This window comes from Sinohyriopsis cumingii, chromosome 4 (assembly GCF_028554795.1).
Source record: "Sinohyriopsis cumingii isolate HCF-2022 chromosome 4, ASM2855479v2, whole genome shotgun sequence".
Lineage (NCBI taxonomy): Eukaryota > Metazoa > Mollusca > Bivalvia > Unionida > Unionidae > Sinohyriopsis > Sinohyriopsis cumingii.
This window is the reverse complement of record NC_142964.1, coordinates 34,768,543-34,786,363: the sequence shown is the minus strand read 5'-3', so window position 1 is coordinate 34,786,363 and position 17,821 is coordinate 34,768,543. Positions and strand designations below refer to the sequence as shown.

The window sequence follows — 17,821 nt, the reverse complement described above, 5'->3', positions numbered from 1 at the left end:
GTCTTTAATGAACTCTTGTGTAACATCATTCATATCATTACTTTTGATATTATGCTCTATCCATCCATGTTTGTTTGTTTTATATCAACAACATGATGCTACAACTCGTGTCATAGAAGTTGTCAAACAAGTAGGCACAGTTTAAATATACCTTTGATAGGTAGTGGTGTACCTGTGTTCTTAATTACCTATATAAGAACAGCTGCAGTATTGATGTCTTGCTGATTGTAAAACAAGTTTTTATACTTCCATTCACTTTGTTTTGCCCAGGCCAAGAAATCAGTATAATTGTATAGCTTCCATGATTTCACTTTGTACGTATTAATATGTGGTCCATTATCATTTTCTGTGTTCTTAATTAGCTATGTGTAGAAGTGTTCAGCAACCAACAAAAAATGTTTTAGGAATGTTATTGGTTATTTAGTGACAAAAATAAAACTGAAAAAGTTTTCAGAACTCTGTCTAGTGAATGTAAAGGACATTTATGAGATTCCAAGATGGTGTCATATTACAAAAATATCAAACCAATGTGTAATTTATACAGTTTTAATGTGTTTTTTTTAAACCTTAAGTACTATTGTTATAGATGCAACAGACAGAAATTGCAATATTTGCAACTTTTCAAGTGTCTGCGTACAAAAAAGAGAAATATGTGAACATTTTATGGTAATTCAAAATATGAATAAATCTCATAACTTTCCTTTATAAGTTAATTGATGAAAATATATTATGTCACTTTTTTCTTTGCAAATGAAACCATCAGCAATGATATAAAGCTTGAATTCGACCATTTTTCTTTAATTTGGTGAATATCTGCAAATAATTTCTACACAACCTTGTCACCCTCGAGTTTTTCTGCTATAATGACAGCATCTGCGATTTCTTCCATTTTGATTTTCTGGTTTTCTAGTGTACCATGAATTATATTACATTTTAACACCTAATAGGCATCATGGCATGTTTCTAATTCTGATATGCTTCGTTTTATGTTACAAGAAATCTATTTTTAAAAAAATTAAATAAAAATACTTTCCTTTTTAGGTTTAATTTGTTTCTCAGCATTTTTATTTATCATGCTGTGTCAAAGTATTTTATATTCGCTAGCCATGGTTCCGATATGTTAACCACGTGGATATGATTATTATAACGGAACCTTGGCTATCGAAGATGTAGTGATGGTGGTCTGATATACAGCTTTCAATTCACCGCAGTTGTCAGATCGGAACCTGTTTGTGTGTTAGACGTACCAATTACTACTAGGAAGAAGTCAGAAGTGTTTCGAAAATTCCACGCGTTTGAAAAACATGGCGGACGTTTTAGACGTGCAGGAAGGGGCCGATGAATTTGAGGTTGACGAGGAGGGAGATCGTAAGCTTTAATTTCTTTCGTTGATTTAATTGAATAAACATTTAGATTATTTCTCAGAGCATTCTATTGGGTAATAGTGAAGAGGGATTATAATATTTTCTTTCTGTTGTTTTGTACGATCATTGTTACTTGAAACGCGACAGAAGCGGGTCAGATGATTTACATGTAACACATCACCTGATATTTTTTGTTCTGGGGTGTGTGTGGGATGGGTCTTACAGCCTAAATAACGGCGCAGTGTTAGCGTGTTTTGATGTCGACTATCATGGGTGCTTGACGCGAGCTTGATGTTGAGAAGAAAAAAACAATCTGAAGGAAAAAAATTATAGAGTGACAAAAATACCTCATATTACCCCCTAATCCTACATGTAAGACATAGCACATGTTGATTTTGTTTAGGTGCTACCATAAATATCAGCGTCAGGTTTTACATGTAGGAGTACCCCCATGACCCGTTCTGACATAGGACCCTCTCTATCATACTGTATAAGACAGAATGTACGTAACTTCCAAATACTTGGTTCCACCCATGACCCTCGATTTCCTTCTGCAATTTCCGTCTTTAAAGGAACATGGCCATACTCTTTAGGAATCCTGTTGCCTGGAAGAAATATACATAGGCTTCCTCACTGCACATGCATTGCATCCAAGCGATTCTCATTTTCAAAACATGTACACTATGAGCTAGTCCTACCTGTAAGACCCAACGATGATATTTATGTTGTGGGCGTCAGGGTCTTACAGCCTAACTAATGACGCTGTGTAGTGTGTTTTAATGTTGACTAACATCATTACGAAAGTAAAATTTTCAGGAATATTTCATACAACTGACAACTAAAATAATGATGCTTTTCTATAAAGTAAAGTTATAATGTTTTAGTCAGACTTTGCTTTCTATGATGCCTTTTCTCAAATAAATTCAAATTCTCACAGAAGAAATGGACCCGTTTTCAAGTTTCTTTAGCCTACTTTTCACTTGGCTGGAAAGCTGAGAATGCCGAAATCAGATAAAGTTAAAACATTTTTTAACGAAACAGATAAAAAATATATTATGCCTATTGGAACTGTAAGCAACGGTTCGTTCGTTCAAGAAACATATCCCAAACATTAACCAACTTGAATTTACTTCGGCATACCTTGACTACCGTCACATTGCAACAAATTCAAATGTATGTCAAAGGAACGTGAAAATGCATCCATTTGCTAGTGTCATATTTTCATTCCACCAGGATAAAGACAGCACAGTAAGTATATTAATTACACATAAATTAATAGAAAAATGTCAGTATAGGCTGCCAAATGTGTGAGATGTTCCTGAAACTTTGATTACTCATTCCAATGTCAACGACATCGGAACACACTATACAAGGCTGTTATTTGGATAGTAAGACATAGCACCTCAACAAAATCAAAATGTGCTATGTCTTACATGTAGGACTAACTATGAGCCAATCATATTTCGCCTTTGATGTGACTGTGACCCATAGTGTACATGTTTTGAAACTGAGAGTCACTTGTATGCAGTATATGAAGAAAGCAATGTCTAATTCTTCAATGGAACAGGATTCCTAAAGTTGAATCAAGTTAATGATAAGTAAAAACTTACTTTTGCATCTACCATTGTTCTGTAATTAAAGATCTATGTGTAACTACTACGTGTAGTTTTTCAGTATTCTTGCAATTCTGAGGCAATAAAAGATGTTTGAGAAAAGTAGAATCGAGTGGAAGGCTGGGTCATGTTTGCACTCCTTGTGTTAATTTATAGTACCAATAAGGTGATTTCATGTTGTTAGAGATTTTGTCATAATTTATTGATAAAATGTCAGATTCCTGTGCACTAACTTTGTCATCAGATTGCATAATCGTTGTGAACTTGTTATAGAATAAGCTTTGGAACTTTATAATGAACAAAATTATATATTTGTGATCAACATGGTTTCCAAGGTAAATGTTCATGTGTGAGTATATTTAGACTTCGTTAAAGTCTTTGTGTTCCACATGAACCTTCTTATACTTAAATTTCAGCATTATACAGTAACTAGCCATTGTTAAGCTTGTATTTCAATTTCATCAGGGTCATTCTCTTTGCCTTCTGGTAAAGATGTCAGAGGCTTTGGAGACTAAGACCATGTCAGTGGTGACCATAGCTTCACACACTGATCTGTTCTCAGTTAGTCATTAGCTTCCATCAGTCCTCTGAATGAAGATTCATTATCATCTGTTGTGCTGCAATGGTAATTGGAAGGAGTATTCAAGACACCCAGATATGCATTGTCTATGGCCACGGCTGCTTCCCAGAACCTAAAGGATCATCAGTATAGCTCTTGGTCAATTGAAACTGGCTACGATGTGAATTCAGCCTGATTGAGATGAGCTGGATCAGATTCCAAAAGGGTATGCAACCACTTAATTCCAGTGGGCAACCCTCTTTCATTTGCCTTTCTGCAGCATTCATCGATGAGAAAGATAAGCAGGAAAAGGCAAAGCAAGGAAGTCTAGAGATTCCTTTCCATTTCCCAAACCACCAGACTTACTGACTGCCATGTATGGCCTTTTATGTGCTGAAAAATAGCGTTTAGCCCTAAACAATGAAAGCTGATATTAAAGTGATAGTTTCTTTTGGAGGTAAAACTAATTTTAATTATGTAATACCTGTTGCAGTTAGATACCATCCTCCCTCCCTGATCTGATGTCTTTTATTAGTAAAAGACTTAGAAAATAATGAGGATGCACTACTGTGCATGTGCTTAGGAGTCAGACTGAGTCAATTCATGTGTTCTAGGAACTTACACAGAACAGAGGATGGTGCATCTGGCATGGACAAGCATTTTTGTATGGCAAAGAAAAGACAAACTAAACAATCGTGACAGGTGAATACACCATGATTAGTTTTACCTCCCCCATCTGCTACATATTTATAATGATTTCAGTGATGCGAAACTAAAACAAAAAATGTGAATTTTTCTTGGCATAACTCTAAATATTGGTATTTATTGCAGCTTTATCACTAGTTTTCATTTTCCATTATTTTTCATTGCTGAATATTTAGTTGCATGTTGCTATTTGTTGAGAAAATATTTCTGTTAAAGATACTCCTAAAAATATATGATTGCTGTTTAAAGATGTTTTTCCAAATTAATGCATACTGACTGAATTTTTGATATAATGAGTGATATATCTACCTTTCATTTCACCAATTTTTTTGTCTGTTTTTTAAACATTAAGCATATAGGAGTCTTCATTTTGCCTTTTACTACAAGAAAAGGTTGACCGCTCTGGTGGCCTAGTGGTTAGAGCGTCCGCCTCAGATGCAGGAGGTCATGGGTTTGATCCCCTACTGTGTCATACCAAAGACTTATAAAAATGATTCTCGTGGGTTGGTGGTTCTTTCTGGGTTTGTTACCCCCAGGTTCTTCTTCCACCATTAATACTGGCCACCATGTATTGCCTATCATTTGCTGAAAAATGGCATTAAACCCTACAACAACAACAAAAATGGTACTAATAGCTGCCTTGCTTGGCACTCAGCATTAAGAGGCTAGTATTAGGACTGGTTGGCCTGGTGTCAGGATAATGTGACTGGGTGGGACATCATGCTACATGTCTGCAATATGATGCCTCATTGCTAGGCATCACTATAAATTGCCACACTGCAGACATCGTATAGATATGACTGAAAATTTTTAAAAGCTACGTTAAAAATCCAAATCATACACACACAAGAAAAAATCAGCATGACACCTGACTCTGCACTATAACAGGGTTCACACAAGTAATTTGAGCATGCTAAAACAAAGATCTGATGTATGAGAAATCACTGAAAACATTAATGTATAATCATGGTATACGATAAATGGAATATTAAGAACAAATTGACACTTGAGAAATACTGATTTTCATACCTGTCTAAGGATGAACATATTAGCAAACAACTGAAATGATAATTCTTGGTAGTTTTTATGCCCATTTTGTTCTTTAGCCTAATATATAACAGTCTTGTTAGTTCAACTAGTCCTCAGTTTTTGATGGATTGAAGTTGGTAAATGATTTAGTGTATCACTTGACGATACACATATAGACTAATCACTTTGTTTCTACAATATTAGAGTTATTGCTCTTTAAGCCAAATGCAGGATCAAATGTTGTTAATAGAGCTTATCTTGTAGTTTGTGTTTTTTTTAAAATATATTCCTGTGAAACTATGTACATATTATTGTCATAATTTAAAGATGTTGACAGATGTGTTCCCTTGGCTTTTGTAAGAGTTGTTGCCCTTACAGAGTTGCAGCTTGGTCCATTGTGTGACAGAATTTTGTGAAGGCAACTACTGTAGCAGGTTTTAGTGGATTTGTTGTGAAACTTAAGATGAATTTCATGTTATGAATGTTGTCCAGTCATGGCACTTTTTTTTACAAGTGTTAGGCCCTCTTTTTTTTTGTTTTGTTTGACAAGGCCAGAAAATGATTCCTGTTGGAATGGTTTTAAAATGAGGGTAGGTAAGTAGTTTTTTCCTAAAACATTCAATATATTATAATGATTAGTATATATAACATACTAAGCGCATAAAGTACTGGGTTAAACTGGCTCAGTTTGCACAAATCAATTTCAGGAGGAGAAAAAAATTCTTGTTTTAATTCTTTTTAAACCCTGGGAGAAAAAGTGCTAGGGTCAGCAACAAAAAACGGGGACTATCGGCCAACTGGAAACACATTTGATTTGTCAAACATACGGCCATGTGGTGGGGTATATTCCCATGAGCATGTTGATCATGATTCCTCAAGTTTTATGGGTGAATAATGTTCAGTCAGTCTTTCTGATTGAAATTAGTTTATTTAACAATATGTAAAAATGGCAGAGTGTTAAAAATAAAGATTCTGTAATATAGTGGTTAATTGTTTGTTCACATTTCAGAGGGAATTCAGAAGTTGAAGGAAAAGGCAAAGAAAAGGAAAGGAAGAGGATTTGGTGCTGGTAATATATTATTTTCTGAACATATTAGCAAACAAGATGTGGGAGATCATGGGTTCAATGCCCGGCTGAGTCATACCACAAAGACTTACAAAAATGGTACTAACAGCTGCCTCGCTTGGAGCTCAGGACTAGTTGGCCTGGTGTCATGATAATGTGACTGGGTGGGACATAATGCTTCAGTGCTAGACATCACTATAACTGTCATGCTGCAGACATCGTAGCGATATGACTGAAAAATTGTTAAAGCCACGTTAAAAATCCAAATCACACTGCCTGCTTCTTGGGCTTTACAACTGAAGTTGATTAAAGTGCTTGTCAACGTGGTCATGTAAGAATATTTCCTCAGATTAAATAAAATATTACTTGTTGTTCTAAAAATTAATTATAATATATCTTAACCAAATCAATTAAATCCTGCTGGTTGTTCGGCACCTTAAATGCCATCAAAATGTTTCCACACGAAAATTGTTCATCCATCAACTTTTACAGGTACTAAGGTGGCACTGTACAGTTTCGTAGTTTGCATGGGTTAGAATTTTAAAGAAAAAGAATTTCCCCGGCTTTCCTCACTAATTATAGTAGCTATTTAAAAAAGACCTTGTATATCTTAGGTATAGTTTGAAGAACCTTTAATTCCATTTATTTTGGTTTTGATTGATGGGCGTAATGTGGGTTATAGAGTATACACAGGGATGGTCCTGGCTTTTAAAAAGCTGTCGCCAAAAAAATCGCCAACCTCAATATTTTGTCGCCAGTTTTCAAAAAGTGTCGCCAGAACAAGTAGTGTACATTTTTCCAAGTGTTAATTTAGTCTATTAATGTAACAGGCAATGAAAATTACAAAAGATGGGTTAGTTAATTCTTTAATTACAACAAGCATTAACAAAATGTTACAGAGTGTTACATGAAGATCCGTCGCAATTTTAGGGCTGCCCACTTGTTGAATGCAGTTTCAAAGTCTAATTTTTCACATCTGTACATGCTGATTCTCATGAAATTCTCGAGAGATGAGATGCAGAGTTTATTTCTGATGTCAGTTTTTATGAGGTTCATCTTACTGAATCCACGTTCACAGTCCACAGCACTGACAGGTGACACCAGTAGTCTATCAGCAGCCCCCCCCCCCCCCATGGCTAGCTTCACAAAGCTTGTAGTGAATTTCTTCCTAAATCCCAAGAATGATCACTGAATGCTGTATAAATTTTCTCGACAAACAAAATAGGATCTCCATTCCCACGAATGAAACTTGCACGAGTCAACACCTGGCAATATTGGACCGTATATATAAGCATAAATTCAAACCCAATTTAGAGATTCTTTCACTCTTGTATTTTGAGAAATAAATAATTATTATTAATTATGCAAAACTGGTTGTTGTTTTTTTTTTGTGCTATTTCTTGTTTCGGAGTTTAAGTCTCAGCAGCCGTAACACGGATTGATGGCAAAAGGAAAAGATCAATGAGTAAAATGCTGCACTGGCGACAGACATAATTGTGATTGAGATTTTTCCATTTGCGTTGTATTTATACACAGTAGTCGGTACTTCAAAGGTTATCAGTTTTCTATGAAGGTTCAGCAAAACTATTGTACTGGTATATGTAAAAAAAAATAAAAAACAACAGAAGATTTAGCCATTCAATTAATTGTATCTGTTCTATTCGCGTCTTCAGAAGTCGGTCAGTTGTAGGTATAGTTCGGTAGCATGATTGACTGTATCACAGCATACAGTACTCAGCCCAGATGTCAGCATAAGCAGATTATGATGTAACAATGTACTGTAAAGATGGGGTTGTCAATACGAACAAAGGATTGTTTGTGTAACAGATTGATTCTAATGCATTGCTTAGTCAAGTTTGTGGCTTCCTTTCGTTCTCCCTTTTAATTTATCCAGTCCAAATCTATGATTGTATGTACAAATTAAATAACCAAAAAGTATGTCGCCAAAAAAATCGCCAGATGGGATATTTTTGTCGCCAATAAGGAAAAAAAATCGCAATTTGCGACATTGGCGAAGCCTAGGACGATCCCTGATACAGCTTGGCCTTACTCAAGATGTGCATCTTTAAAAAAGTGCTAGCTCCACTTGGTCATTTTCACTTCCTGAACTTCAGAGGTACATTGTATAAAAAAAAGAGTCGATAACTTTTTTTTACATTTTATACATTTGGTAATTCATTCATTGCACTTTCCGAAGCTGGTATTGTCTAGTCTGGCACAATTCATTTCATTTTCCCTATTTTAATAGCTGCTATGGATAGTGTACTTTATAATAATTCAGGCTGATTTTTTTGAACAAGGGAGCAGTCATTTTAGTTAGCAGTGTGCTTAGAACATGTACAATTTCCAAAAGTACAATATCCAAAGAAATATCATCCACATTACCTTAATGTAGCATAGAGGTATGCCAACATTCTCTCCAATGTGCATGTTTTAAATGCAAACAACTTCACCTTACATACATCACTTTCTCAAAAGTACATAATAACTGGTGAGCGCCCCCTAAATTGGGTCTAGAAAAGAGGACACTTCTCTCTAAAATTCAAGTGTATCCTAGCCCTTGAATATTACCAGCCTTGATAATTAAAATAAGTACAAAAATAACTCCTAACATGAAGTCCTTGGATCTATACAAATGATGCAGAACCACTCAAACTGAATTTTACCAAATTTGGCAAAAAGCATCCTTTCATTGAATGCTTTTAGATCTATAAAAATTATGCTAGTCCATGACTGAGAGTTTAAAAACATTTTGATGGCCCATGTTGAACTGTGCTGTTCCATTTGTTTCCATTTGGTAGGTGGCATTACATTTAGATTTCTGTCAACTCCAGTATTCATTGTTTTATGGTATTACAACCACTGTTTGGCTAGAATGTTTTCATTCTGTTTCATTTCTTCTCTTTAAATTTGTATTCTAAGCTTTAACTTTTTAAGGACTTAATGCATTGAAATCAAATTTATCTGAGGCAAGAAGACCTAGATCAAGTTTGATTTCACCATTGTCCAGGAGAATTTTACCGAGTTTTTGCCCCAGTTTGACTTGGAACTTTTTCCCTCAATTTCTACTAAATAAGCTTTGAAGGACTTCTCAGACTGATGCCAAATTTGGCATGAGGCATTACATAAAGAAGACCAAATTTAAAAATGATTTTTACTTTTGTTTCAGGAACCTTTGTATGGAGTTATGGTCCCTTTTTTTTTGTTTGGACATTTGTCTTTTAATTGCATCATATTGTTTGGGGAATCCATGTCATATGTATTGACAAATTTCTTGCTTTGTAAATACAGGGTAGATAAATAGATCTGTATTAACCATCCTTTTTCGGTTTGCTCTTAACAGAACTGCCATAACGTGTCATCAAGTTAATTTGTGGATTCCGTATTGGTAATTTTTAGCATGAAAAGAGGACTAATTCTCTATGGGTTTAATATTTTAGATGGACCAACACGGAGTGGTGTGGAGGACTATGAGTATGAAGCCATGGAGGTGGATGAGGAAGGAGGACCTGGTCCACAAAGATGTAAGTAACATCTGTGATTCAGGGATTAAAATTTGGATCATGTAACTGCAAACAATGTATACTCAATATAATGCATATTTGTTATGTTCTCTTGAAATCAAGTGTAGAATGCAGTATGTAGACCCTGATCACTGGCAAGAACACCATTACATTTTAAATGAATAATGCTTATAACCTTCAGATATGGCCACCAAAATAAACAACTAAAAAATAAAACAACAGAAGTTTAGATGTTTAAAAGAACTGTTAAAGTGAACTGGACTAAATTTGACAGAAAGCATTATGGCACAAAGGAATGTCAAGTTTGTACAACTGACTCCCATTTTTATTATTGCTGTTATTATAATGCAAAACCTTTCAGTAGACAGAAAGAAATCTGGTATGAAAGTCTTTCATATATTTTTTTTTTAAAAATATAGATTGCTGCCATTTTAAAAAATGGGAAACATTTGAACCACTTCTTTTAAGAATTCTACTGAACTTTATTTGACAAACACCATTCTTACATAAAGACCTTTCACATTTCTACAAATGATGAATGATTTACCATCAGATATGGTTGCTGTTACTAAATTTAGAAAACCTGTAAAGAATGTTTTCTCAGAATCACTGAAATGGAAGTTGAGCAACTTTGACAGGACACATCCTGGTGTGAAGGTCTTTAAAGTTTGTTCAAATGATGCCAGTTTAAATGTGGCTGCCATTACTGGAAACAGAAAAGCATTTAAAGGTCTTCTTTTCAAAACAGTGCCTTGGTGGCTCAGTGGTTAAGGCCCTGGACTTTTGAACAACTCTGTCTTGCATGATATAACTTCAGAGTGTTGCTGTGGTTTATTACACCATTATGAAAGCAAACGATTCTCAAAACTGCTGAATGACAAAATCCATCCTATAATGAGAGCCTTTAAAGTTTGTACAAATAATTTTGGTCCATCTGCAAATTTGGCCACAGTGTAAAAGATAGAAAGCACAACTTAAAATGATTTGTCAAAACCTGTGACATTGAATTTGATGAAATTTTACAGCATCCTGATATGATGGCCTTTTTATACAAATGATGCTGAACCATGATTCAAAATGGCCACTGTTACTAAAAATAGAAAACCATAACACATTAACCCCTGGAGGTTTTTGTCTGAAATTTGAGTAGGAAACACAATTTGAAAGCTATTTCTGAATACATCCTAAAACACCAACTTCCAGGTCATCTTCCAATAACATACTGCCTAGTTGTGTTAGAAACATCATTTTTCATTGGCTTGCACATGAGCAGAGGGATAACACTCTTTATTCCGAATGCCCATCTTATCCTACTTTTTGCATAGGTTCATCTGTCTGTTTGCAGTTCATACCGGTCTGCCTTAGATCTGAGACCAAAAAGTCTAAAATTCAGACACAAAATCGGATTCCTACCACAAGCAAATTTTGGGTAGAAAAATATCATATAAATCCAGAACTCATGTAATATCCTCTGTTGCCCTAAACAATCATCCTTTCTGCTGGCGTTCTATTTATACATGGAAACTACCAAATTTGGATATTTAACAGGCCAGGGTATAGTGACAGCATATGCATACAGACCATAATTTTTCAGTTCCTGCAAAATTTTAAATATAATCTGCTAAACAAAGCAACCACTTGCTTAACACAAGCGGGAACAGTCATTTCTTTTCCATGCTGTGTAAATCATCATGTACTTAAATATACATGTAGTGACCAATGATTCATTTTCTGATTAATTATCACCCCTGTAAAAGCCATAGCATCACCTGGTTGCTTGATAAGAATTTTTTTCGTAATTATGTTAAGCATGTACTGATTTTCTTTCTATTTTTTCTATATTTCTGTCTGTCAAAACTCTAGTTTTCCTTCAAATCCATTTACATGCTTCTTAAGTAAAGAACACCCATGTATCAAGACCAATTTTTTGTAGTCCACTGAGTGGTCATTATGCACAGCTTAAGACCACTTCCTAGCTTTATTTTTCACCGTTACCATCTTACCGTTTTAATTTCAACTATTTGTGTTTTAATATTGCTGGTTGATATGAGACTTATCATAATATTTAAAAGATTATACATATAACATTTTGTTTGGCGCTAAATAGCCTTACAGTGCTGATGCGCCGTTAAAAATAAAATCAATCAGTCAATAAGACTATACTTCCTAGATTGCAGAGCTTGTCCCGTTATTAATACAGCCAATAGATAATTTGAAGAAAAAATCTTTTACCTTTATTTCAGCTGTGGAAGGCTGGATCTTGTTCATAACAGGGGTGCATGAAGAGGCACAGGAAGATGATGTTTATGACAAATTTGCAGAATTTGGAGAAATAAAAAATCTTCATTTGAATCTTGACAGAAGAACAGGTTATCTTAAAGTGAGTGAAAGATTACATATTTGGCAGCATTTTACAGGCAAATAATTTGACCTTTTCAAAGATGCATTGTCCATTGTTCTTTGGTTGAAATTTTCTATTGTGCCACCCAAGAGCTCAGATTAATTTAACTCCATTATACTAATATTTTTCTCTAATAGACTGTATATTAATTATGACTTGATTGACTGCATCAGTTGTTATTTCTAATTTTTCCTCATTAAATCGTAAGTAAGTTTGACCCAACATTATATAAAACATGCTGCAAGGTCACACAAGTGCACAAATTATGCAAAATTTGTACAAATTTGAACTCTTGGCAAGCAGTGATGTATGAGAACTTCCACAAATTAGAAATTTCAAGTAGGCATCTGTTTACATATCTGGATACTTTGGATTGACTTGAATATTTAAACTAAATTTGATTGGTACATTGAACTCTGGAACAAGCATTCTTTTCTTTAGGGTGAGCTTGCATTTATACAGGAAGTTGTACAAGTGCAAGTTTAAAATGTGGGGTATCTGTAAAACTGTAAACTGAAGACTCACAACATTTTCATTTTGTTTGGCAAAAACAGTCTGATAGTAGCAATGATGGCAGTGAGTTTTTTTAAAGTTGTGAAGTATATCAGATTAACAGAGCTTGGAATGCATTACTGGAAATGCCACTGAGCGATTCTAAATAGGTAAATACAGATGACATGCAGGTCAGCCCACTCTCCGCAATATTTCAAAATTAAATGTAGAATAGGTTGAATACCAAGCTTAATGAAAATTCAGGCTATTTAAAAGTGGAGTGCAGTTTAATTTCTTTTCAAACAATTCAGACCTGAGGGCCCTTGAGCTTTAGAACTATATCACTTGAAGTGCTGAGCTACATCAAATAAATGAAAATTTAAAAAGAAATTAAAACGTAAGAATATCTATTTGATCAAAATACTTCAGTCTGAACAAGAAGACTGGCATTATTGGATTCCATTATAAAATTATGGAATGGACAAGAAATCTGGCATAGTTATACGCAATGCACTGATTCAGTAAAGTTAAAACTTTCGGCAGAGATGATGTTTGAAAAATCCTAATTTGGAGCAGAGTGGTTGAGGAAAATCATCTATTGCTTTTGCTTTTAAATTTTGATTAGTAATGCAGATGTTTTAACACACCCAAGTTTATATAATTGATTATATTAATCACAAGATGGACTTAATGTATTTTCATTTTGCACTCTTTATAAAGCAAATCCATGTTTGAAAATATGAAGAAAAAATTAAAGGGAGTTCTTTTTGATTTGTTAGCAGTTTTATTAAAACTTGGTAAGTTTTTGACAGACAAAAATTTCCAGAACTGCACTTTGGAGTTTAATTCCAAGAGTCCAGTTTTTAAAGAAACGGAGTCTAAAATCTGTCTCATTCTGAAAGTCGCTGGTTCTTCCTTTAGGATTTAAGACAAACCCCATCATCTAACAGTTGTCCATGGATTTTTTAATGTTTGCATTGTAGTTGCAATAGCTCAGTTTGTAGATCATTGGACCTGTAATCTAGGGGTCACAGGTTTTATATTGGCCCAAGCCAGTCTCTGTGTGCTGTCTTCTTGGGAGAGTAACTTAGATCCCATTTCTTTAGAATGATACAGCCAAAACTGTTAAAAGTGCCATTAAAATTTAACCAACCCGACTCTCTGTTATCATGTTTTAGGGTTATGCTTTGGTGGAGTATGAAACCTTCAAGGAAGCCCAAAGTGCAATGGATGCTTTAAATGGGACAGAAATACTGGGGCAGAAGATTGCTGTAGATTGGTGCTTTGTAAGGGGACCAAGGAAAAGTCAAAGGTAATTTTGTTATTGTAGTGTATCAAACTAAATCCTAAATTCTTGTTTGCTAAAACAAATCACATGCTGACATAGTATGAGAATATAACAAATAGGAATGGATGGGTGGGTACCAGGTCCGGTTTGTATGAACCACCCAGAAATACCCATCTCTGCCAGGTTTTAAGATAAAAATTTGATCTTAATGGGTTAAGGCCCCACCCCTAGCAGTAAGCATAGTTGCCAACTGTCCTGTTTTTTCCGTATTTGTTCCGTATTTTTGGACCTGAATACGGGTGTACATTTCTTTTGGGCAAAAATTACGTTTTTTATTTTTTTTTTAAATATTAAAAAAGGTTCCTTCCAATTTTCAGTTTAGAACGGGCACTCGGTTCCATTCTGAAAGAAATGTATCGCATGTATGTAGGAATACAGTTCTACAATATGATTGGTTCATTTGAAATCAAGGCTACAATGCCTGTCTTTATACGCCATATTGGGTTTCGCAGAAACAGTTACCGCTGTCACTGTATCTAATTTTTGTAATATTCAACTTCTAATCATGTTGCATAGGAAAGCGGAATATTCAGAATTTTCTCCAGGAAAGACAAAAAAAAACAAACAACAGAACTAGGACAATTGTGCCGTCTTGTTTAGATTTGTGAAACCATCTAGTAAAGGAGAAAACTCTACGGTTTGCAAGTTGTGTAAGGTGATTTCGCTATTAGGCACCTATGAAATAAAGAGTACGAAAAGGCTAATAAACATCAGCTTCTGCTTCATCATACACAACTCAGCCTGAACTTAATGACGTATATAAATACCAGAGAGAACCTTGAGGTAATTTGATCGAAATTCAGTTTATTAAATTTCTTTTGGAAATTAACCTTCCTCTTTCAGTTACTAGTGTTGCTGGTGATTTATTTTGCACACATTTTCCAGACAGTAAAATCGTAAAGGATTACTCATATGCTAGAACGAAAACAGTTAAATAAGAAAATCACACAGAATTGAGATCATCAATGAAAGTTGATACATTCAAATTGATAATGATTGGGAAAAAAATAAGGTGTGGAAAAGGCTACTATAAAAAGTATGTGTCTGAGTGTGATGCACTTGTGCACCTTCTGAATGGGCACCCGAATGGAATATGGTACAACACGTGCATATTTGACATTAAATAATTATGTAAAGCACTGTCCTACTTTACTGATGGTTGTATCTGTTGTAAATAGTTACATATACATTAAAAAAATTTTAAAAATCAGTATTTGTTCCAGAAAATCAGTATTTTTGTCACAAGAAGTATTTTTTTATTTGGGGGTTGGCAGCTATGAGTAAGGGGGAGGGAAGTGAGAGAGGGTGGTGGGAAAAAGAACAAAATGGGAGTGGAGAAACCCCACCTGGTAAAAAAAATGACATGGCCAGGTACCTGGCAGAATTTCCCTACCTGTCCATCCCTAATACCAAAACATGTCAAGACATGCATGTGGGTGGGAGAATAATGGAATTTGGGTCGTTGTCTCTTTGATAGAGTAAATAAATTTGGTGTGTCATAGTGATTTTGTTAATGGGGAAAGTGGTTCTTATATTAAGATGTTTATTTCTTTTTTAGGAATGACAACTTGTTTTAAAATTAAGAAAAAATGTGCTTGGCTAATTTGCATGGCTCAAGTGTATTTTTCCTCCATTTGTAAGAAGTTTGAGTAAGTTACTAAATCAAAATGTAATTGTTAAATATTGAGAAAAAACCCATTAACATTGTTCGATTAAACTTTACTTTCTGACCAACATACATTTAATTAATGAATGTTCTTATTTTAGCAATTTTCTTCATTTTAGGAGAAAGGATGACAGAAGAGAGAGAGATAGAGATAGAAGGCGGCGATGAAAACTGAACTCACAATCTGACATTTGTCTGAGGGTAGACTTGGACTATTTAAGTTTTGTTGATGTCATCAGATTTGAATTTTGTGTAATACATGACTCAGCAAATCATAAATTGTAGGCACTGTGCAAATGGGTTAATATATCTTATCTTATTCTTGGGTGAAAAGTTTCCCATAGAGCTTTTTAGGATGAAAAATTTCCAATACAGTTTCATAGAATTTATGATGATGTACATAAAAATAATTTTTGTATTGTCTGTATTAATACACATTAATCCAGCGAATGCACAGTTTACAAATGAGAACTTTTGTAGAGATTACTTAAGTAAATAAGCAACACTACTTTCGTTTCGGTTTTCATATGGTTTATGCAAGTCATTCAGTCGACTGATGGAGAACTGAAGCGTCCTGTTCATTGCATTACATATTTAATGAATCAGTTCATATTTCTACCATTATAAACTCATAATCAGCATTTTACAACAGCTACTTCAGTAGAAGTGCCAAGCATCATTTGGTTACACATGAATAAATATCCAAATCCATATTTTTATTCTATTTTTGGTTCCTTTTCCAAGCAGGAACTGCTCTCATTATAATTATAAATAATTTTGCTTTTACTAACTTATTCAATTTTGGCAGTAAAGATAATGTTTCTTTGTGCAAGCTTTATGGCACATCAACACTTTAAAGGTTATATGGTATAGATGCAAGTAAAGTGCCTTGTCCAAGAATACATATGGTCCAAGCTCTGTGCCAGTTTTGGAGATCAAATCTGCAAATATAATGTGTAAAGTATTTTGACTCATTTATTACTACATGCATCATGTAATCAACCTCCATTTTTTTCTTTTCTTCAATCGCTTGTTTTAGCCATCACTTCTGTCTAGCCTCAAATCCCCAAAGACGTTTTTTTTTTGTGTGAAACATGATAAAGTTGCATGAAAACAGTTGAGAACCGCACTTAAAGAAAATTTGAACATTTAATTTTCCTTTATAGATACAGTTTAATAAATCATAAGGGCAAAATTACCAAGTCATAAAACCATCTCACCTCTGTCTGCGTGGGTTCGAGTCTCGGATTCGGCTAATGTGGGTATGTGAGAAAGCTTGCCAGTAGTTTCTCGTGGGTCGGTGGTTCTTTCCGGGTTCTTCCTCCACCATTAATACTGGCTGCCATGTATAGCCTATCGTGTGCTGAAAAATGGCGTTAAACCATAACAACAACAACAACCAAGTCATAAAACATTACATACAACAGATGGGCTTGAACCTGATGAAGGTTTATTTTATTAATACAGGCTTTATTACGATAATACAGATCACAAGTTGTCTGCACTTTTAATTTATTCAGACCTCCACTGTATCCCCATTTATTTAGTTATTCACAGTAGTATTAATACATTGGAAAAGCTGGGTACAAATGAGATCTTCAAATGATGACAGGTAATTGAGTGTAACTATTTAGCCTTCCTCTTCATGGAAATATAGGTCGAAAACAAAGACATTTTGTGTCCCCAGTAGAGTTCCCTTACTTTGGATTTGTAAAATTTTAAATTTGTATTTGTTTAGTATGTAAAAGATCATTAGATCATGTACTATTTTGTTTTTATAGATTTTTCCTGCAATGTCTGTCATTTTTATTCAGCAATAAACTGTGATGCTCATGTCGACTTTTCTTGTATTATTTTTGCCACAATAAAAGCTTAGGGTTGGTTTTGGTTTGTTTTAACTCCAGTATCAACACATTATTGGCTTTATCTGTTAGATTTAGGATGCTAATTCCTCTCTAGTGGTGGCTGACCTGGGTGGGTGTTGAACCCATAATCCTTGCATTAAAAGTCTTAAGCTACCATGGTTCTTTAAAAGTTTAGACAGTACTTTGTAG

At 34.6% G+C, this 17,821-nt stretch overlaps 1 protein-coding gene across 1 annotated transcript; it reads left to right on the top strand.

Annotated features, from left to right (window-relative positions):
- Positions 1-1,239: 1,239 nt before the first annotated feature.
- On the top strand, positions 1,240-17,600 carry LOC149800919 (RNA-binding protein 8A-like). Its single transcript, XM_089954982.1, has 6 exons — positions 1,240-1,368; positions 6,280-6,339; positions 9,777-9,860; positions 12,104-12,240; positions 13,932-14,065; positions 15,887-17,600. Exons 1-6 carry the CDS (start codon positions 1,305-1,307, stop codon positions 15,933-15,935), a joined length of 528 nt encoding a protein of 175 aa, XP_089811108.1. The 5' UTR covers positions 1,240-1,304; the 3' UTR covers positions 15,936-17,600.
- Positions 17,601-17,821: the final 221 nt, after the last annotated feature.

Coding starts and splice junctions, on each gene's coding strand:
- LOC149800919 (XM_089954982.1), top strand. CDS start 1,305: ATGGCGGACGTTTTAGACGTGCAGGAAGGGGCCGATGAATTTGAGGTT. Junction 1,369..6,279: donor GGTTGACGAGGAGGGAGATC/GTAAGCTTTAAT, acceptor TTCACATTTCAG/AGGGAATTCAGAAGTTGAAG. Junction 9,861..12,103: donor AGGACCTGGTCCACAAAGAT/GTAAGTAACATC, acceptor CCTTTATTTCAG/CTGTGGAAGGCTGGATCTTG.